Source organism: Eleginops maclovinus, chromosome 12, assembly GCF_036324505.1.
Source record: "Eleginops maclovinus isolate JMC-PN-2008 ecotype Puerto Natales chromosome 12, JC_Emac_rtc_rv5, whole genome shotgun sequence".
NCBI lineage: Eukaryota > Metazoa > Chordata > Actinopteri > Perciformes > Eleginopidae > Eleginops > Eleginops maclovinus.
In genome coordinates this window covers 26,521,999-26,544,499 of record NC_086360.1, presented here as the reverse complement: position 1 = coordinate 26,544,499, position 22,501 = coordinate 26,521,999, and the positions used below count along the sequence as shown (strand labels likewise).

The 22,501-nt window shown below is 42.4% G+C and overlaps 3 protein-coding genes across 5 annotated transcripts; 1 reads left to right on the top strand and 2 right to left on the bottom strand.

Annotated features, from left to right (window-relative positions):
• Positions 1-242: 242 nt before the first annotated feature.
• On the bottom strand, positions 243-4,411 carry ranbp1 (RAN binding protein 1). The gene is made up of 6 exons (XM_063896348.1): positions 4,237-4,411; positions 2,579-2,712; positions 2,314-2,471; positions 1,756-1,884; positions 1,519-1,587; positions 243-1,102 (listed from the first exon to the last, which is right to left on the bottom strand). Exons 1-6 carry the CDS (start codon positions 4,249-4,251, stop codon positions 954-956), a joined length of 654 nt encoding a protein of 217 aa, XP_063752418.1. The 5' UTR covers positions 4,252-4,411; the 3' UTR covers positions 243-953.
• An 867-nt stretch (positions 4,412-5,278) lies between these two features.
• On the top strand, positions 5,279-11,785 carry trmt2a (tRNA methyltransferase 2 homolog A). 3 transcript variants are annotated; one of them, XM_063896346.1, is made up of 12 exons: positions 5,279-5,364; positions 6,172-6,819; positions 7,432-7,540; positions 7,669-7,850; positions 7,965-8,079; positions 8,333-8,448; positions 8,535-8,646; positions 8,950-9,072; positions 9,745-9,820; positions 9,992-10,108; positions 10,197-10,293; positions 11,147-11,785. In XM_063896346.1, the coding sequence occupies exons 2-12, from the start codon at positions 6,176-6,178 to the stop codon at positions 11,286-11,288; spliced, it is 1,833 nt and encodes a 610-aa protein (XP_063752416.1). In that variant the 5' UTR covers positions 5,279-5,364; positions 6,172-6,175; the 3' UTR covers positions 11,289-11,785. The 3 variants fall into 3 exon arrangements, with proteins under 3 accessions (XP_063752416.1, XP_063752417.1, XP_063752415.1); XM_063896347.1 differs by lacking the exon at positions 5,279-5,364 and adding an exon at positions 5,397-5,449; XM_063896345.1 differs by lacking the exon at positions 5,279-5,364 and adding an exon at positions 5,459-5,594.
• A 1-nt stretch (position 11,786) lies between these two features.
• Positions 11,787-20,341, bottom strand: dgcr8 (DGCR8 microprocessor complex subunit). Its single transcript, XM_063896344.1, is given in 16 exon segments — positions 11,787-13,255; positions 13,598-13,711; positions 13,983-14,110; positions 14,190-14,296; positions 14,401-14,479; positions 14,482-14,500; positions 14,661-14,743; positions 14,937-15,035; positions 15,196-15,297; positions 15,899-16,096; positions 16,230-16,569; positions 16,728-16,870; positions 17,376-17,501; positions 17,504-17,537; positions 18,219-19,184; positions 20,214-20,341. Coding segments are annotated over 15 exon segments (2,343 nt in total). The 5' UTR covers positions 18,906-19,184; positions 20,214-20,341; the 3' UTR covers positions 11,787-13,171.
• Between the last annotated feature and the right edge of the window lie 2,160 nt (positions 20,342-22,501).

Below are 22,501 nucleotides of genomic sequence, written 5' to 3'. Positions count from 1 at the left end.
TTAAGATGCACCTGCAGAACACTGATATGACGTTATTTATTTTGTAGTCCAAGCGTCTCGCTGCAATGTAAAAGCTAAAAGGCAACCTATGCCAGGCCATTTGCATACGAGCAGTCGCAGGATCCTGTCTCAACTCTACAAAATCTCGTTTGAGTATACTTCTCTGTACCTAAATGCATTTTAAACGACACGTAACCATCCTCTATCCCAGGAAACGAGGGATTTTGACACAAAAGCAAACGTGGTCTTTGACAGCTTTTATTCGAAGGTGGCGGAAACATTTCCAATCATTTGAGTGTAAATGAAAAGCAACATTTCATCCATATACATGTATTTACAGATGCACTGGCACTTAGATGCACTTTAGAGAGGCGAGGTTAAGAACTCAACTAGTGGAAAGAAAAGGAGAGGGTGGTGAGCACACAGATCAGATAGGGCACACTCAAGTTACATGCTTACAGTCTGGGAATGTTATTATGAAACTCAATTTTCCTTGGTGAGGAACTTAAGTCAGTGCATCTCCATAATGCCTGGTCCCTGACCCTGTGCTGCTATCAAGCAGGCTACATTGTCTTCTCCCTCCCCCCCCCCCCCCACTACAAACAAACTGCTTCAGAATAACAAAACAAGAGAAATACCCCAATGTGGGAATCGACACCGTCACAAGCCTCTTTTACAGTTTGTAACACGGTACTGTAGATGGAGGATGGAAAGCGTGGCAATCCATGGTGCAAACAGGGAAAGGAATGGGCTTTTAGTTTTCTTAAATTCACTATCTTGTATCCCCCCCCCCCCCCCCCAGTGGTATCGATGACTTGTGATCTTGAGGCAAAACAGATAATAAAAAAAAATACTAATAATATGCAAGTGTCCAAATTCAGTTCGTTTAGAGTCTATTGTAGAAAAGAGGAAAGACTGATAAGTTGAAGATCAGCAAAGCAAGTTCTTGGTTCTCAATTCTTCTCCTCAGCCTTCACCTCCTTCTCGTCTTCTTTCTTCTCAGACTCCTTTTTCACCTCCGTCTTGTTTTCTTCTGATGCCTTTTCTTTGACGGAGAGCTCCTCCAGCTTCTCTGCCACTTTGTTAGCGCTATCAGTGTCGCCTGTGGTGAAGACAGTAAAAGGTGCTGTCAATTACACGTTTGAACAAAACCGGAAAAAAAGCTGCCTTTTAAACGTTGGCATCTTGCATAATATCCCAACATATGCTAATGATGTTAGGTATTACTATTAAAAAAAAAGTCATACTGTGATGAATCTGGATTGTAATGTAGCAGAACGTACTGACACCAGCTTATTAGAAAGCAGGTAAAGTACTACGTTCAGCGTGGTTATGTAGCAGCATCTTAAAAGCTCTTAGCTGGAGTGAACAGCCAAGAACAGAGTGAGTCTGCATCCCCGTAAATCTTAAATTCATAGTTTAAATTGAATATAAACGGGTCTCATCAAATCACTAACACCTGAGAAGGGCAGTAATGTAATTTAAGCATATTCCGGATAAGACATTTGTTTGACGTACCTGTATCCACTAGACTTTTTCTGACCTCCTCCTTACACTCGTCAAACTTCCCCTTGAACTTCTGAGCATCTGCAAACACAACAGAGAAAGTGAGTGTTTCCTCACATCAATGCGCTGCTGTATGATGGCCAAGAAAAACATGCAAGGAAATATCTGCTAAAGCTTTGTTGCCTAGAGTTAGATGCAGAGAATGGAGAGTTGTTTTCACCTCACTGGATTGAATGTGTGGATACTTACTTTCCGCATTTAAAAACCGTATTGCCAGGAATTCAGGTTTGGGGCTTTCGTCAGCATAATCTGCAAGTGTGTTCCACACCCACGCCCTGTCACTGCCAGCGTTGGGCTTCAGGTCCATGCTAGGCATAACTGCAGTTCACAAGAGAGGGGAGAGCAAAGAGCAGTGAGCATTTAAACAGTAGGACTTCACAAGGCTGGATAGTACGTCTGTTTTATGTATACAAAAGTTGATCATTATTGCTATATAAATAATAATAATTCAGCTAAATGTAGCTTGTGACTGAATCTTCAGCTGTTTGCTTTTAATCATTTTTTGCAAACATTGAAGAGGCACTACATATGAAACTCAATTAAATAATGTGCTGATATTGCATAATGCATCCATACAGACTGATCACTAGTGCAAGTCCCTACATATGTGTACATCAGCATACATAGAAGGCTTTAGATTGAAAAGACAGGCAATAAAGTTTGCCCCGTCAGTTGAAACAAGTTATTTGCCCCCTCTATTATTTCCTTGGCGTTGTGATATAAACGATATTGATCAGCTTCACTCACTGTGATGGTTGGCACAGATCTTCAAGGTTCGGTCTCTCCTCATCAGGAGGCGGATTGTGCCCTTCTCTCTGTGTTTCAGCAGCTTCACATCACCGGTTCCCCTCTCCTTCCACTCTGGTGGGTCGTTCTCAGAGGCAAAACGATATAGTTTAGCCCGCCTGGGAACGCAAAGGTACAGTGGCTTACAAGTTGTTCAGCAAATATTACATCGCTTAAATGTAAAACAAATAACTTGTGGGGTCTTTGAATAAGACTACAGACTTACATTTTAAAGAGTTCCTCCTCATCCTCTTCTAATGTTTTCACATCCTGCTCAGGAAGGGACACGATGGGCTCGAATTGGGGATCATGATTAGAGTCCTCTGTGGTATCTGCAGTGGTTTCGGGCTCCTCCTGGTCCTACAAGGAAGAGCAACGGATGAGTTAACTCGAAGTAACATTGCACTCCATCAGAAATGTAGCGTTAAGTAAAGTAATTAAGTGTGTGGAATAGGCCATTGTGACTCTTTAAAACTTGCTAGAACAAAATGACTTCTGACAATTGTCCAACCGGCCACAGATGCTTCAATGGGAGGATTTAAGAGCTCATTGGTTAAGTATAGCTTTTGTATGGGAACTGGCAAAGCCTTTAGTAAATCGCTATTGCTGAGCCAAGCATCTTTAATTCTATTTGGGGGTTGCATGTTCTCACGCTGATGTGCATACAATTAGAGGCACGGTACCATCATGGTAAGAACACATTCTGCATACAAAAAATGCAAATCTAATCTAGTGGAGAGCTTGTGACTTGGGACAGTGTGGAAAGCAGAGATGGAAGAAGAACTCAGACGTTGTACTATTATATTTCACATCTTTAATCCAAATCTGCCAAGCAACTTAAGGTATTAATGAAATGTAGTGGAGTTAAAGTACGTTGTAGAGTACCTCAGAATTTTAGTAGAATAGAAGAACAAAGTAGCACAAAAATGGAAATACTCAAGTTAAGTACAAGTGCCTCAGAAATGTACTTAAATACAGTACTTGAGTCAATCTACTTAAGGTAATTCACATCATGTAACGGACGTGAAACTGAGCAAACGCGGGAGACTTTCCTTTCTTCAGGGTGGAAACCCTTTACCCCTTTATGCTCACAGGCTTCACCAGTTAGCAAATTAGCTCCATCCCAACTGCTAGCTAAGGTTGATTAGCTACCCAACGGCTACTGATGCCAAATATATTGCAATAACATAATAATGAATTGAATAAAAAGTGAACTGGCTTGAGACAAAATATGTTTATACTTAAGGTTGATTTTTATGCCAGTAACATTAATCTGTGTACTGTTAACAAATTGTTATTTCAACTTTGTTTTTTCAAGACAACTCATTGTGAAGTTGCAGAGCTAACAAGGAGGCCTTTCACTAGCATGCTAGCTAAGATTAAACATTTGACTTTTCACACCTAGGTGTCTTCATTATGGAGTAGCAGAACCTAACAGTGATTTAGGTGACATGTATTTAGGCTAACTGGCACTCCAATTAGTGTAGCAGCGTGACAGCTAAAAGCCCGATAATACGCAGTCACTACCTCCATGCTAATGATGCTAACGGTAGCATACAAATGCTAGCAACTGTTGTGTTTAAAGCTAATGATTAGTGAGGCTCATGTTAGCATGCCGACTGTCTGCATACCACTGAGTACTTTGAAGCTTCAAATAAAAACGTTACAGTATTAAAATCTAGCTGTGGACATTTCTAGTTGTCTGCTCAAGCTTTCACTAGCCTTGCATTAGCATCAGAAAATATATCATTGTCGGCATTTCTGCCCCCCTGCTTCCTTTACAAACTTTGACCCATTTAAACATATAAAATAACATGGTTGAAACAAAATGTTGACTTTATAGCGAACATAGTACACTCGATGACCTAAAATATGTGACCTCACCTTCGGGTCTGCCATATCAAAAGAGGATGTTTAAAGATGCTGCGAGTAGTTTGATCGAGGGACTGGCCGACTTCTCCCCTCAGCTCCTTACTTCCGGCTTCAGCTTTCGCGCGCCGAATTTCCTACGTATGCCCGCGCCCACATTGTGACAGCGCACGGCGCGCCTCTCGTGTCTCTTGGACCATGGTGGAAACACAAACATATTTTTATTTAAGTAGCTTTACCAAAGTGTAAAATACAAATACTCTGTAACGAGTTGATTCCCTTCATTCAAAATCTTACTTAATAACAAGAAAAGTTGTAAAATATACTTCAAGTACCAATTTACTTGTTATTATTTGTCCTATTTCATGATAAAATAGCCTATATATCGAGTGATTGTGTTTTTTTATTGATGTATTAATGTGTTTATCACTGCTGTTATGGATGGAGCATTTGAATGAGCGTACTTTGTATACATATGCTGGATATCTTAACCTATATTTATATATAAACGTTTATTTATTAGTGGATTTGTATTTTGTATTAGCTAAAAATCCGAATCTGTAAAATAACTAAAGCTGTCATGTAAATGCAGTGGAGTAATGCATAAAATACTGGCTTTCAAAATGTGGATTTGTATAAAGTACACAATTAAGTACTTCAAAATGGTAAATTATCAGATTAGATGTACTTTTGATCCACAGATTGGGAAATTGTTTGATTACAACAGCATGTTTTTAAAAAAGCATTAGGGTAAGTATATACTAAAACAAATGTAAAGAATTGTTACTATTATTATTATTATTATTATTATTATTATTATTGCATATTTCAGCCTATTTATAATATGTTGTAATTGTGCATTTTGTATTAACAACCTTTAACCAAATTAAGGGGTTAAAACAAAAGTTCACATTTACCCCAATGAACACGTACAAAATCATAAAATAATTTTAAAATATTTTAGGATTAATATTGAAGAAAACGTTGTTGATTTGGAAACAGTAATCCTTTCAACACAAAACGAAACCAGAAATGAGTCCTGTCTCTTTAAAGAAGTTCAGGGTTCACTACACGTGTTTAAAACAAGATGGCGGCGCCCTGAACAGCTTCATGAGAAGTGGAATTGAAAGTAAAAACAACAAGGTAAGGCACATAAAACAAACCTTTTCTGGACTTCAACTGAACGTCGCCCTTACAGATATTTCCCACGATAAGAAACTGCAAACTGGTGGATATTAAAATGGATTATGACGATTTTATTTCCTCAAACAGAAATGCACGCAGCTTCTGTGCATGTTGATGCCACCTCAGCCTTTCGCAAACACTGGATATCCGTTATGACTGAGCATGCATGACATACAGAAAGAACTCAAGTCTGTAGGAGCTATTATCACATTCAGTTTAAGTTCTTATCACATGTAAACGTTATTTTTTAAAAGTATATCGTTCACAGATTCATGTTTTTGAAGTTAATTGTTACCATTATTAACAAAAATATAAAATCTAGTTAACTGAGATGGATTTAAGAGCACATTCGATGAGCTGTCTTTTCATTTAATTGTAAAAAACAACAATTGAAAATACATTAGTGTTTAAAGATTTAAAGCTTATTAATTATTACATTTAATGAAACAGACAAACGTATGTTTTAAAGATTCAACAAATAGGCTTTATTGTTAAATGAACAACATTTGTGTCCAAGAAAACTACAGTATACATATGATAATAAAGAAGTGCGATTAAAAATAGTAAAAGTATAATGAGATAATGTATAATGTAATACAGTACAGTAGAATAAAATACTCTATATTGTAGTAATTTATATACATATGTGGACTTTAGTCTGCTAATTAAATTGCACTTTTCAATCTTTATTAGGAACATAAATTCTACAAAGTCATATATAATTAATAATTGCGTAACTGGGTTGGTTTTTTTACATCTTAACAGAATCATGGCAGATGTAAGTGGCAGCCCAGTGGTTGATACTCCCGCCTCAATGGAGGAGAAGCCCGAAGACCCCCCCCAGGACTCAAACAAGGATGAAGTCAAATCTGACGGGAAAGCTGAAGGGGAGAAGGAGGAGAGCTCCGACCCCGGGATGTACCGCTACATCAAAGAAGACCTCTTCACGTCGGAGATCTACAAAGTGGAGATCAGAAATCTCCCCAAGTTCACCGGCTTCAACGACCTGAAGAAGTTCCTGGCCAAACACGGCCTCAACCCCCACAAAGTCAAGCTGTTCGGCAAGCAGACGTTCGCCTTCGTCACCTTCAAGAATGAGGAGGAGCGCGACAAGGCCATGAAGATGGTGCACGGCATGCAGTGGAAGAGCCAGGTGCTGAGCGTGCGGCTGGCCAAACCAAAAGCAGACCCCATCCTGATGAAGAGGAGGCAGGATGAGGAAGACGGTGCAGCAGGGCAGCCTTCATCAAAGCGGACCCATGGGGGGGAGGAGGAGGAGGAAGAGGAGGGGGAAGAGGAGCCGCTCAGCGTGCAGATCGCCAACGTGGTGACGCCGCTGTGGAACGTCCCGTACGAGGAGCAGCTGAGGAGGAAGGAGCAGGAGGTGGTGGCGGTTCTGCAGAGACTCGCCAAGTGAGTGCTGGCTTTGGATGTATCCTTGTGCAGAATACTGAACCCTGAGTTTCTACCGATGGGCACGGGTGTGTGAGTGTGTGAGAGTGTTGGCTTCCCTAGAGCAAGTGGTGCTGCTCTGTGAATGAGGTGTGAATGGGTGAATGACTCGTAGTATGTAAGGCGCTTTGAGGGGTCATAAAGACCTGGTAAAGAGCTATAGAAGTACAGTCCATTTACCATTTTTAAGAATGGGAAAAGAAACATTTTCAAAGTCAAATTAAAGACAAAGATCGGCAAACATTGAGGTTTAACCATAAAAACGTTTTACCGACTTCCTTGGATACAAAGGGGACCATTAAGAGGATCCAAACAGAGCTTGTTAGTGTCTCAGTCTTACAAAAATGTGATGTATTTCAAAATAAATCCCAGTGAAATACAATATTTAAGAGGCTTTTTGGTTAGTTATGTCGTACGTGCTACTGATAAGTTGATACCTTTTTGTAGAAGTCCATGTGTTCTGTGTCCATGTTGTTGTTTTAAGGATTTGATGCATATTGTACTCAATTATTAGTGAAGCTACTGTCTGTGTGAGCATTTTGCGACACTAACGTATACATTTTCTTTTCTCAGAGAGATCGGCAGCACCAACAAAGCCATGCTGCCGTGGCTGTTTGCGCAGAAAGGGAAATACAACAGGATGTGTTGCTCTCTGGAAGCGATCCGGCCTTCTCCTGTAAAAGTACGTCTACCTGTCCGGGCTCACAATCACCTGGAATACTACACTTTAAATACATAATGCTTTATTAAATACAAGTGTCTTGCAGCTATTCATTTACCAGTTATATTTCCCTACCTGTCGCCTGGCAGACGGAGTACAGAAACAAGTGTGAGTTCCTAATCTCGATGGGAGCAGACGGGGAGGATAAGACCATCGGTTTCCGCATGGGGAAGTATAAAGGCGGCTCCTGTGCCGTGGTGGGGCCAGGCGAGACCAGCCACGTCTCCGCCGAGGCCAAGAAGGTGGTCAGCGCCTTTCAGAAGTTCATCAGGTATTATTACATCATGGGTGATTGATTGATTGATTGATTGAAGGACTACTGTGTCTGTTTCTTAGTCATGAGAGTTGAAGTCTTCACACATGCATTTCCTCTGTTTGGATACAGGACAACACCGTACTCTGTGTACAGTCCTGAAACGTATGAGGGACACTGGAAGCAGCTGACTGTCAGGACTACCAGGACCAAACAAGCAATGGCTATGGCTTTCTTCCACCCACAGGTGAGGACATACAGACTGTGGCTGCTCCCTGCTTTGGGTTTATCTGAGCCAGTGTAGACTCCTTGTGGGAATTGTAGTCTTTCATCTTCCCCTAGCAACAAGACAGTTCACCTCTACATGGCTTTATCATTTGGCCCTTTGCATAAAACAAAAACTGGCTCAAACAAAGACTGTGTGGGAACTCATTTCTAGGAATATCACCGTCAGATTTTTCCTTTTTTAAGACTTCTTCTTCTTGTTCCATTGACTCTAGAAACTGGACGAAGAGGAAGTGGGTGCGTTGAAGAACTCCATGAAGACGTACTTCACTGAAGGAGAGGGAAAGGACAGCAACGTCACCTCTCTCTTCTTCATTAGAGAGGGTCAAAGGTAAATATATGGTATGAAGAGTGGAAAGCAGATTATAAAACATGCTCAATACAAATACTAAGTGAGTGGTTTTTTTGCCTCCTAAGGACGTCTCCTAACATGGAGGACTTGCCCTGTGAGCTGGTGGCCGGAGAGGGCAGCATTCATGAGGAAATGCTGGGTCTGAAGTTCAGGATATCTCCTCACTCCTTCTTCCAGGCAAGAGATTACTTCTACTCCTTTCTCCTGTGTCAGTGGAGCAGTTGTTTACTTTTACTTACTTTTGGAGTTAAGATTAATGGATTTCTTTAGTTATTACCAATGATTTTAAAAAGCCAGAACGAAATTCAGAATTACAGCTTGCTAAAATCAATATCTTTTGGGTTCTTCACTCTACTTTTTGTACAAAACAAGTCGATTAACAGAGTAACAAGCAGCCTAAGTAAAAACTTCATTGCTGCAGCTCTAAAGGCCTTCACACACAAAGTGTTTCCATTGTTAAGTGTTTCTTTCTCCCTGCAGGTGAACACAGGAGCTGCGGAGGTTCTGTACTCCGCGGTGGGGGAGTGGGCTCAGCTGAACGAGAACAGCACGGTGCTGGACGTCTGCTGCGGGACGGGAACCATCGGCATCTCTCTGGCTAAGGTGACAGAAGGTCATTTAGCGGTCACTATGCTTTGTAAATATTTGAACTGATAGGAGTTGGTAATTGATCATTCATCGGTCTGCACATGCGTCTTATTTTTGAGTAGGTTATTTTTAAGGTTTCTCTTTTGACCAGTTTCAGCTTTGTTAGAGGGATAGATTCCAACTGGGGAGATAGAGGGGATGATGTCATTTGTAGTGACCACATGCCATATTCTAACCGGCATTCGTAGCAGCAGCCATAGCCGCTATGGGCCGGCAACTCTAATTTAGCAACCAAAACTATTGTTAAACTAACTACTTTATGGCTTGTCCAGCAGTGGCTCAGTAAGTCCAGCAGTGGCTCAGTAAGTAGGGGCTTGGACTGGGAATCGTAGGGTCGCCGGTTCAAGTCCCCGAACAGACTTGAAAAATATGGAAAGTGGACTGCTACTTGGAGAGGTCCCAGTTCACCTCCTAGGCCCTGCTGTGGTGCCCTTGAGCAAGGCACCGGACACCTCCAATCTCCCCTCCCCATTGCTCCCCGGGCGCTGCACAATAGCTGCCCACTGCTCCTAGCACTAGGATGGGTTAAATGCAGAGGACCAATTTCACTGTGAGGTTTCATTCTCCGATTCTATCTACCTTCTTTAAAAAATACTGTTAACAATATTTGTTGACTCTGGTCTGTAGAGAGTAAAGAAGGTCATCGGAATCGAGATGTGCCAGGAAGCTGTGGAGGACGCCAAGGTCAATGCAAACGTCAACGGTGAGAGGCCAGATCATCGAAACCTAAACCAGTGAATGACGTATCACATGTTCATATTCATACACTTAGTTCAGTATTAATAACATGGTTTAAGTTAATTGATAAGTTGACTTCAAAAAGTGCATGTTTTATTTATTTGTAATAATTTTTTTCCTTCCTTTGTTTTTGAAGGTCTGAGTAATATTGAGTTTCACTGTGGGAAAGCGGAGGACGTGTTCCCCAAAGTCCTCAATGCTCTGGTGTCGCCCAACCTCACCGCCATCGTGGATCCCCCGAGGGCCGGCCTACGTGAGTTCACAGCCAAACCACGGAAATGAAATCCACTCTCTTCAGGATTGGACACGTGTTGAGCGTTTTCTTTGTCCTAACTAAACAGATTCCAAGGTGATTCTTGCCATCCGGAGGGCGGAGCACCTGAAGAGGCTGGTGTACGTGGCATGCAATGCTAAAGCTGCCATGACCAACTTCATCGAGTGAGTCATTATGGTTTAATGTATTTTTAAAGCTAGGATTAAAGGAATACCACTAAATGACCATTTGTTTATCAATTACTCTCCCTGTGTTTTTATTCTTACCTTCTTGTACTTGCATGCCTCTATGGTGAACAGAGAATACAACAGGAGAATAGTCTGGATGATTTGAAGTATATGTTGAAAAGCCAAACTATTTTAAACTTGTGCATTATTTTCTCAGTCTCATTAATGCGACTAACTTCCCAAACACTCTTTCTCTTTTTCTATATCTTACTACTTAAAACACAGAAACGGATTTGAGTGGAAATGCATGTGTGTGTTCAGTAGTGAACATATGACTCGTGTGGAGGTGTGAGTTTGTGAATGGATGTTTTGAGATTGTTTTGCTGTTGTTAAATGCTGACCCATTTATTTAAATTCATCAAGGATTTTTTTTGGGGCAATTGTGGAGGAAAAACAGCGTCAGTGCTTGATAGATCTTTTTGGCAGAAGTCCTCCAACGCTCCCCCATTAACAGGAGAGGTGTATTATTTATTTAAATTATATTTGTAATTTCTATTATGCTCTGTTCATTTTATCATTTTAACATTTTTTAAATAATATTTTCTTTTGTTTTTATTTAGATTTTAATGTTTTCTGGAGAAAGAAAAAAGTAATATGTAAAATAATCAACTTTTCAAAGGGTATGGGTGTGACTATCTGACCTTTGATAAAAAACCTGAAATAAATATACAGTTCGACCTGTGAGAGGCAAAACAAAACCCTGAATATAATATGTATAATATCCCTCATCACAAATGTTATTTTGTAAAGGTGTCCGATCCCTAAAGTGTTGTTCCTCTCTGTCTCTCAGTCTGTGCAGAGCGCCGTCCAAAAGAGTCCACGGCGCTGCGTTCCGCCCGGTGCGAGCGATGGCCGTGGATCTGTTCCCTCAGACGATGCACGTGGAGATGCTCCTGCTGTTCGAGAGGGTGGACTACGACTCCAAGCAATAAGCGACACACACCGGGGTCTGACCTTTTTAAGAAAGGGGCCCCGGACTTTGATAGGTAGCATGGGGCTTTCTATACCTGAAGTGTATGCAAACAGTACTCTTAAAAAATAACTGCTTTTTTTTCCTAGGAATCTGCAAGGCTTTATAGTCTTAATTTGAAAGGGTTTGTTCATCCAATAAACTCACCCGCTTTGTTTTGCAACGCAACAATCATCTGTTCGTGTTAACACAGAATGCATTGGCTTTACGGACTGTCTCTTTGCCTGTTTAGTTGGATAAATGATGTCAGCTATGCTTGCTAGTTTTATAAGCAGTGTTTCAGAACCACATTTAAAGAAAACTCTGATTGAAATTTTGTTTTTTTGATACTGAAACTGCGAAGGACAACGCCCCGCTAGAGGACACAATGGAAACAGGGACTTCATCTGTTAAAGCGCCACCTCAGTTTGTTTACCTCCTGAGTGTTTCATCATTCTGAATAAAAAAACAGTTCTTCCAGTCATTAGTCAAGACATTTTATTTTGCATAACAAACACCACTGAAGTCATGGAGCTCAGGTTGCAATACGTACTTCATTTTCTAGGCAGCAACATCTCAAACACATGGAAAAGCTTGATTTTTTTTCTTCTCACACTGACACGCGCGGCAAGACAGACACACAGAACGGAAAGCACATTCTTAAAACCTACAATATCACAACAGCCTGTTTTAAACTGGGATGTAGCCATGATTACTTTGTAAAAAAACGAAACAGGCCAAATACTTGACAATGAACGCAAAGCAGTTTCTAGTGTGTTCCAGCAGGTCTGTATTGTCCTGTAGTTTGCAGTAACATAAGGACTCTATAAAATGCATAAGACTGTATGTAAGCTTTGGTTTACACACACCAGCTTGTGTTTTGTTCCTGTAAGTTTGCAAGGCTGCTCTCTTTTGAAAAGTGTATTCTACCATGTGGTTTGAAAATATAATCACTACACCAATGATGGAAAGCAAACATAACACCAGTCTTACTAATATGCACATGCTGGAGGCTGTTTTTTTACAGGCGGTCTTCACTCAAATACTAAAATCAAGTACAGAGAGCTTGGTCTTTCCACTTCCTGTTGAAGGGTGTTTTAGGTCCATTATACTCTGAGCCCTTCATGAAATGGATTAACTAAGGCAACTCAAATAAGCTAATGAAATGGTGTGTGTGGCATTAGTACTCTGAGAGCATAACGGAAATGATCCTTCGCCCCTAAATATTTTCTGTGATGAGGGTAGGACGTTTCTTCCAAAGCAAAGGGTCAACAAGGCAACACGTTTCCCCACTGTTATTCCTGTACCATAAGCACGATCAGTCGAGACATGACACAAGTGCATAACAATAGTCGTCAGTTCACAACGCATGTTTTTCAAATCGTGCAAACCAAGACGGCAAGTGTCCGTTCGGAGGAAAAACAAAAAACAGCTTTTTTTTTTGTTTCCACCCCAAAAAATATCCAATAAACTAGTTTGTTTCCCAGTTAAAACAATACAAGTATTAGTAGTCCTTTTCAAATACGTTAAGCACAAAACTAATAGCTGCAAGGTGTTAAAAACAACACTTCAAAATAAAACCAAGGTGGAGTCTGCGGTCGGAAGCATGCATTTTTAATTGGATGTGTGTATGTTATCAAGTCTGCAGCTAGGGGTGTTTTCTTAAGTGCCATATAGCTAGTTTGCATCGAGAGGTAGGTGATATTTCTCTACTGTCTGTTAGCGCACATCTACCAGCTGGAGGAAGCAAGCGTTTCTACTGGCCCGGTCCATGTGGAACTACATTGCCATCAGGTGTGTGTGATGCATAATTCAGTGATGGGTGGTGGTAGACAGTGACGGGGTTTCAGTGCTTCAGCAGGGATTTCAAACGTCCACAGTGCAGAGGGGCTCGCTCCCCGGCTGGGCTGACTCATTAATGGTCATCTTGGGTTTCTTCCGAGTTTCTTCCTGTAGCAGAAATACAATTTGTTAGGCATTACATTAGTGGGAAACTATGAAAATGGGACGAGATGTTAAAAATTAGAAGCTTCAATGCTAAATCATAGAAACAGTGGTTAGTAGAGACGGAAATACAGACATCAAAATGCCTCTGTTCTCAAAACTTCCACTAACAAGAGCTTCATTTCTCCTTAAGCCTGTTGCTGTGACTACTTTACCATAGTATTAATCTTACAATTCAGCAAAAAAAAAGGAAAGTTGTAATGGGGTTTTGGGACAGGATCAAAGAAACTACATTGATAGTTTAAATTAAATAAGAAATGTACATGCTACAGTAGGACAAATCCTCACCCTCTGCGTGGCGAGCTTCCTCATCTCTTCTTGCAGTTTGTTCAGGATATGAAGGTTTGGCTTGTTCTTTTTGGCAAACTGCTGGAGCTCGATCACACTCTTGTCCGAGCTCTCCTGCAAAGCGTCAAGTCCGTTGAACATTAATGGAGATGGGGTTGCATAGCAATACAAACTATTTACACTTCTGGCATGATCACCATTTACATACACATAGATAGGATAAGGAAAAGCTGGTTCGACTGAAGCGGCCTGATATTTGCTCACTGAAAGCCACATGCTGCTACAGAGCGACACAAAAAAGACAGCATTCCACTCAACAAATGTATTAAGTAAACTACACTTGTCCACACTTCTTCATGAAAAGCCAAGAAGCTTTTTCTAGTACCTTCTTTACCATCTTGTTGCTCTCTCGGCCGTACATGCGCAGCAGGGAGCCCCAGTTCTTGACGTGGGGATGAAGCATCTGTAAGATCTTCTGAGATGCCAGCTGTTTACCGACCCTCTTGTTCTTGCCTGGTGGAGAAAACATGTCAATGTTACATCAACAAGGTACAAAATAAACAGACCTGGTGGATAAACGGGCGTTACTTACACCACCCGCGCACGGTGTGCTTCCCACACGTCATCACATATTCACTCTTCTGGTTTTTCCCGGGTATCACCTCAAACTTAATGCTGGTGTCTCCCATCCCATGGTTTCTGCAGGACAGACACAAGAGTACATTTAAAATTAAAGTCATAAACTGAGCAGCGACAGGCAAAGATGGCAGCTGTGAGGATGGGTTTTATGGATTAGCTCTTACCTTTTAAGGCACTCGTGAAGAATCTGATATGGCGAAAGTAGTCCTGCTTTGTTGGTCAGCTCGTACACTCGCGTGTCTCTATACTGATATGATTAAAATACTGTGGAGCAGAAAACACACAGTTACCATTTAATATATTGATGCTGTAAACCACTCCCTGCCTTACATGTTAGGGATACATACTTAAACTCCAGCTTACTCTTTTCTACTAAAAAATATCCGGTTCAAACCGTAAATAAGTGTCTGTTACATTTAAGTACCTCCAGTTCGTCGCCCTCAACGGGCTTCTCCTCCGAGGTCTGCTTCACAAAGTCAGGGATGAGGATTTCCAGTGTGGCTCGAGCTGAAATTTACACCCAATCCCATGAGAGAGCAGAAGTAGTGAAGCATTTCAACTTGAACATTTACCTGTGCAACTGTCTGCTGTTTTATAGTAGGAATACAAAGATGAGCATTTATCCGATTTAATTAACTCGGAGCTCATACAGATGTGAAGAAACCAATCAGCCTCAGTCATAGAAATACAAAGAAATTACCAGCTTTATTTTTGGCAAGTTTTTTACTACTTGCTGTTCCTGTGCCGTACGTCACTCCGTCTATAATGACCGACGCTCCGAAGGGTTCACTTGGGTTCTCTGTGGGGACACACATGTTCAGTTTCATGTCCAATGAGCAGATTAACACGTCACGGTATATACCAGAGACACCATGCGTACAACTGAGAGTGCAAAAGAGACATCGGACTGTCAATAATTATATCTCCTAAAGGTATTTGTAGAAAAAAGCAGAACTTACCACATTCAAAAAAGTTGTAAACAGGTCGAACCTTTAGGACACGTTGCATATATTCATGCAAGATGCAAACTTCAGACTTCCCGTTCGGGTTGATGACGAATTCTGGTACAATAGGAAAATTGAAAGGCATCAACAAATGATACACTTATTAAAAAAGTTAAAAATAGGGACAGATTTAACAATACGAGTATAGATATGTCATTAAAACACATTTACTGAACTTTTAGTTCAGATTTCAACACTTTTGCTACATAATCTAAGGCTGACAATTACCCAGTTCCTGTAACTGTACCCTGCTTAACAGTGGAGAGAACAGAAAACCATCCTTGCTTTTAGGTATAGAGTCAAAGACGAACAATATTATACTGGCATGCTCAAGAAAAATGCGGCAAAATTCGGCTACACAGACCAGAACAATACGGAGACACATATTGTGGTTCTACTGGTCCCATTGGTTACCCATTAGGGCCGCACACTTTGAAAAAATGCATTATTGTTACTATTTTGACTGTTTTGGGATGTGATCATTTTTAAAACATCATTATTAAATTGATCATGGATCTGTGTCAGTCTGAAGAATACCATTTGTAGGACCACAATACCAAACAATGCGCTTACTGCAATTAAATGTGCAGCCACCATAACATGTAATGGAACTAACCACCGTCTTCTACCTTAAATGATGACTCCCTATACCCGTTACCTTTCTTAGTGGGAGCATCTTGCACTGACAGTGTGATGAGCTTCTGGTTGGCGGGCAGGATGGGCCTCTCGCACTCGGCCTGCTTCCTCTTGGCGTCTCTGTTGAACTGCCTGCGCTCGGCCCAGGTGCGAAACTTCTTCACAGTGACCTGTTCGAAGTCGAAGCATTTCTCCAGGTACAGGCGGAACTCTTCCAGGTCTGTTGGGAGGTTTTAGGATGCATCACTTAATGAGAAACAGCTTAAAGTCTTACAGCAGGACAAACACAACAAGGACTTGAAATGATACGAGGGCTGCACAATTTGGAAAAAAATCTAACGAAGAGCTCTTACCTATGGACTCGTCCTTGCACACCTCCACTTTGGCCTTCACTTGTCCTAATGCTCCCTGTGCAGTGTCAAATGCGTAGGGCTTTTTACACTCCAGGCTCTTATTGGGGGTACTTTCTCCATCCGGGACCTCGTCGGTCACGATGGAGGGAGGGATACCGTCCTGCTCCTCGGCTGGAGCGTCAGACGGACCGGCCTTCTCTTCACCATTGGTCTCGTCCATTGGTTTGACAGGAAACTCCTCTGCTTTATGGGTCACCTCCCCATTCAGCTCCTTCTCCTCCACAGCCTTGATCTTCTTGTAGTGAAGGCAAGGGATGCTGCTGGTGGGAGGGTCGTGTTTCTGTACCGAGAAAGAAGAGCAAGAGATTTTACAAAATGTCAACCAAGGTGAAAATGAAGCTCTTGTTGACTTTATCAAAGCACAGAATAAAGACATTCAAGAGAGGAGGGGTATGAAACTGGGAGCTTCTAAGACACGGCTCTTGTGTTGCATCTCACCCTAATACTGCCGGTGCCAAGGAAGTACGGTCTGGACCAGGTCACAACCCTGGTCTCTCTGTGCAGGTAGACGGGAATGCCCGAGTTATGGAATGTCATGATCCAGCCGTCAGGGAGAGGCTCAGTGGGGGGGCGCCCTCGACCTGACGTAGGAGGGGAATGGAAAAGAAAGCAGGTGCTAATTAAATCACAGTTCCTGCATTACTGAATATCTCTCCATTGGCGATGAATCCGTGGCGATGAATCGTGGATTGTTTGATCGAAACAAAGAGCGTAATTTCACCGCCAATCTTAGTCCTGCGCAGTGGCGGGAAAATGTAGTTATTATATATCACCTAATAGTTGAATTTCAATGTTAGATTACCTCAAAAGAAGCGAGTCGAAACATTTATCTAGGTGTCGCACACACACGTTTACAGTTTACTACTAATGTTGTTCTTCTTTCAAGTATTGGGATTGGATGTCATAGTTCAGATCACACACCTTTAAAAACGATTCGATCAATCAGAGTTTTAAACATCGAGCGTGTTCAAAAAACAATCTTGCATTTACAGCTTTTAAGATCATATGGTTTTGTCCTCCAAAGTACTGAAACTCCACGATTATTTGATGGACCTAAACGCGAACACACACAGATCCACCACTCACTCTTCAGGACAGTCTTAATTTTGGTCATCATGGGCTGAACCCCTCCTTCCCCGTCTGACGGATGATCACTGTCTCCGCCGTATTTGTCCTCGGACGGACGCATCTTTTTAGGGACAGGCATGCCTCCTCCAGCAGAGCGTCCACATCGTTGTCAAACTCCTCCTGGAAGAGGCAGTGGTTAAGGCCGGGAGAGGAGACTGGTTCACTACTTTAAAACGGCTTAGTATGATGTAAAGCCAATATATGAAAAGGATCATGAGTGATCCACTCCTGCTACAAATTAAATGTCATTATTTTAGCAGCTTGATCCTCTTTCTGTCAAAATGTATTGATTTTTGCATCAAAATGAAACCCAGCATTAAATGGGAGGAATCCAAAATGTCACTAACCTCTTCCAGCGTCTCACTTCTCATTTTCAGTAATAAAAAACAAGGAAATAATAAACAAAAACAAGCATGCGTCTCCATTCCTGCTGCTTAAATTGATCTGGACTTTTTCCCCCAAGTTTCAGCTGTACTTCTCTACACTTTTGTGCCATTTTCCCCCAAAAGCATTTCTATAAACGTACAACACAGAATGTATTTAACGTAAAATTGCAAAAACTGTAAAGGATAGACCTCCTGATGTTGTATTGCAGCAACATTAACCTTTTAATACTGGTGAACCTTGTTGTTTTGTTGCCATGTCTGCACCACAGCTTTGGTGGTCTTTCTGAAATGACAGTGTTAATAACGCCCTCTCTTAAATTAACTGTAATAGGCTTGGAATATTTCTGTGTGTGTGTGTGTGTGTGTGTGTAGCGGACAATCACAAGGGTTACTGCAGACGTTGAAACAGACGTACCCCATAGGAGAAAGTCACGGCCTCCTCGTCCGCTTGCTCCTGCTGCAATATGACATCAGACTTAAAGCCATCGTGATCCGTATCGTCGTGATCCAGGAAGTTCTCGTAGTAGTCGTCCAGCTCATCCAGGACGGCAAACTCTACCTTGTTCTCCATGTCTACCTCGGACTCCTCTGATCTCCTGCCTGCTGTGTTTCCAGCTCCAGAGCTACCTTCACCTGAGTCATGCAACTCACCATTCATGCTGTCTAAACCATCGTCACTTCCTGCCTCCTGCCCTTCGCCTGTGAACAACACCTTCCTGTCTTTGCTGTTGCTGCTGCTGCTGCTGCTGCTGGTTTCGGTGAAGCTCACACGGATCTTAACATCTCTGAGCAGCTTGAGGTCTGGAAGGAACCCTGTGACTGCGGGTGCGTGGCGGGCTGTTCTGGGACACTGAGGGTTGGGATTAGCCTCATCTGAGAGGTGGCTACAGAAAGTTATTGAGCCCTTAGCGAGGGACTGCTGTGCCATGGCTTCCCCTTCCCCTGGGGTGTGTGTGTGTCCATCACCACCAGAGCTAACGTCCATTACCTCTGCGTCACTGGACGTTTGCAGGGGAGGTGGTGGAGGTGCTATGCCCTCATCTTGGTCAAAATAACCAGGTGGATCCAAGGGGAGAGGGGGTAGCACATCGTCTACCTCCATTTTCAACTGAATAACGAACTACAGCTTATACGCACTGATAATTTACTCTAAAAATCTGACCTGTTTTAAGACACCTATCTGAACCCAGAATGCAGCATGCAGAAGCACATCCCTTTATAGACCACGTACCAGAGGTGAAAATGCTAAGCTGACTACATTGTTCTTTTCATTAATGTAGACAGCTTTCAGAATCACTGTCTCAATTATTGGAAATCACAATGCATTCAGCTTAATATGGGATCTAGGCACTGATCATCCTCCACTTGAATCTTCTGGAAGCTGCAAAAGAGGAGCAGGGAGAGAAAGGTTAGCTGTCAGATGGAGATAGAATAATAGTCAACACTTGAAAGCAACATATGGGTTATTAAAGACACTACAGGGATTACAAATTGGTATTGACTACTAATTCTCAGAGAAAAATGCGACAACTTCAGGATAAGGACATTTTTATAAACTTAAAAAGGTGATGGATTTGATGCAAATATTGTTTTTAATAAACAACTAGTTTTGTTTGTGTTATTGATCTGATTCACAAGAAGAAATTGACTGACTATAAAGCACATTTTGGATTAGTATAACAACAATATGGCAACCAATATTAAAAATAAGAAGGCAATCAAAACCGAAATGTGTAATTGATCAATACTTTACTTGAAATGGAAATGTTGATTGCTTTTAATCAATATTTTCTTTACATATGGTCTTTATTTACTCTGTATGCAAGCCCGTTTGTCAATGTTTTGTGTGTATATAGTATAATGTTTGATGTACATATATACAGAGGTTGGAGAAGTACTCAGATCTTGTACTTCAGTAAAAGTAGCAGTAATACTCGGTTACGAATAATCATCCTGCAATCCAAAAGTTACTCAAGTAAAAGTAGAAAGGTATTAGCATCTTGTGAATGTTACTGCAGTATGAAAAGGTATTTACAATTGAAGTACAAGTAAACGATTTAGCTCTGAATTGTGGAGTAGAAGTACAAAGTAGTAATTTAAATAGCTACTCAGGTAAAGTACAATTACCTCAAAATTGTACTTGAGTAAATCTACATAGTTTCTATATGCCACTACATATACATCCTCTTGAATCAATGGGAAACAAATGGGTTATTATGCCTGAGAATACAAGTATGTAAGTGCTCATAACAGGTGAATAAAAGGGAATACAAATGGATAAAAGCCTCCTTTTTCCTGCAGCTGCACAACGGGCCCCTGCTTATCATCCATGCTAACGTGCTAACAAGCAACCAAACACATATCCGTTGGTCAGCTAGCCCAAAAAATAGCTTATTAGAGAAACACTCACCAATAAAAATGAGACGGCTGTCTTCTTATTAGGGCACCTGACTACCTTTCAAAATTACTGTATTCTCCATGCGCCGCCATACTGCCTCAACTGCTGCAGCCTCGCCATCTTGAAGAAAACCACAGCGGCAATCCAAACAAAGCCCCGCCTACAGGACCGGCTTTTTGATGATTGATGGATCAGCGGGCCAATCACAACGTCCTACTATGACGACACTGGAATGAATCGACCAATCAACGTGAACAGCATTATAATTTCACACAAGAGCAACATGTTAACCCCAGAATGTTCAAGAAAGTGTTAAATTAAACGGGAAAAAGTCGCTTTACAGTTAAATATGACAGTCATTTAAATGTGGTTTTCTAATGTGATGTCCTAATGCTTTTGTTTTTTTGCATCGTGTTGAAATTTGCTTTATAAATACACTTGCCTTGCATTGACTATATATTTTTAGGCTGTGTTTAATGTATTCAAATAGGGTTCATGGAAACAACTCACTTCTCTGCACCTAAGAATACATGCAACTGCAAAAAGAGTGCCCCTTTTTTAATGATGCAAACCTTTGAGCAAATCTTCTTCATGCACGCACACTAAATGTGATGCAAAAGCTTCAGATCTTTCTAAGAATTCAAAAATTAAATCTATTTGTCTAAATAATGTTCACACATTTATAGATGAAGAGTTGACATCGAGGAGTGTGTTTCTTCAATAGATATCAGAATATTCATGACCTCATGACAAACAAACATGAATGCTAGGATACCCGGCCCGGAGGAAGCCCGGGGTCCCCTTCTGGAGCCAGGCCCAGAAGGAGGACTCGTCAGCGAGCGTCTGGTGGCCGGGCTTGCCACGGAGCCCGGCCGGGCACAGCCCGAAAAAGCAACGTGGGCAACACCTCCGCTTCCCCGTCCCGCGGGCCCACCACCTACGGGAAACAGCGATGGGGTCAGGTGCGTGAAAGCAGAGGGTCTCGACGGACCAGATTCAGGCGACAGAAGCTGGCTTTGGGGACGTGGAATGTCAGCTCTCTGGGGGGGAAGGAGCCGGAGCTTGTGCGGGAGTTGGAGCGTTACCAGTTGGATCTGGTGGGGCTCACCTCTACGCACAGTGTTGGCTCTTGAACCTTACTTCTTGATAGGGGTTGTTGGACCCTATTCTTCTCCGGAGTTGCCCAAGGTGTGAGGCGCCAAGCGGGTGTGGGGATACTCACAAGCCCCGGTTGACCACCAAACAGCAGTTCAGAGTATTCGGCCTTCTTGGAGACCCTGAAAGAAGTCCTGTATGGGGCTCCTGAAGGGGACTCCTTAGTCTTGCTGGGAGACTTCAACGCACACGTGGGCAATGATGGAGACACTTGGAGGGGCTTGATTGGGAGGAACGGCCCCCCTGATCTGAACCTGAGTGGTGGTTTGTTACTGGACTTCTGTGCTAGTCATGGATTGGCCATAACAAACACCATGTTCAAACATAAGGATGCTCATAAGTGTACGTGGTACCAGAGCACCCTAGGCAGAAGGTCCATGATCGATTTTGTTATCGTAGCATCGGACCTGAGGCCGCATGTTTTGGACACTCGGTGAAGAGAGAGGCGGAGTTGTCAACTGATCACCATCTGGTGGTGAGTTGGGTCGAGTGGCAGGGGAAGCCTCTGGACAGACCTGCTAAGCCCAAACGTGTAGTGCGGGTGAACTGGGAACGTCTGGAGGAGTCCCAAGTCCAGGAGGCCTTCAACTCACACCTCCGGCGGAGCTTTTCAGGCATCCCTGTGGAGGCTGGGGACATTGAACCAGAGTGGGCGGTGTTCAAAGCCTCCATTGCTGAAGCTGCGGCGGGGAGCTGTGGTCTCAAGGTCTTAGGTGCCTCAAGGGGTAGTAACCCTCGAACCTCCTGGTGGACACCGGTGGTCAGGGAAGCCGTCCGACTGAAGAAGGAGGCCTTCCGGGATATGTTATCCCTGGTACTCCTGACGCAGTTGCAAGGTATCGACGGGCAGCAGCCTCAGCCGTGGCTGAGGTAAAGCAGCGGGTGTGGGAGAAGTTCGGAGAAGCCATGGAGAAGGACTTTCGGTCGGCACCAAAGTTGTTCTGGAAAACCGTCCGACACCTCAGGAGGGGGAAGCAGGGAACCATCCAAGCTGTGTACAGTAAGGATGGGACGGTGTTGACCTTAACTGATAGTGTGTTAGGGCGGTGGAAGGAACACTTTGAGGAACTCCTGAATCCGAAAACTAGAGGGCGGAGCTGGATAATGAAGGGGGATCAATTCCAATCTCACGGGGGGAAGTCACT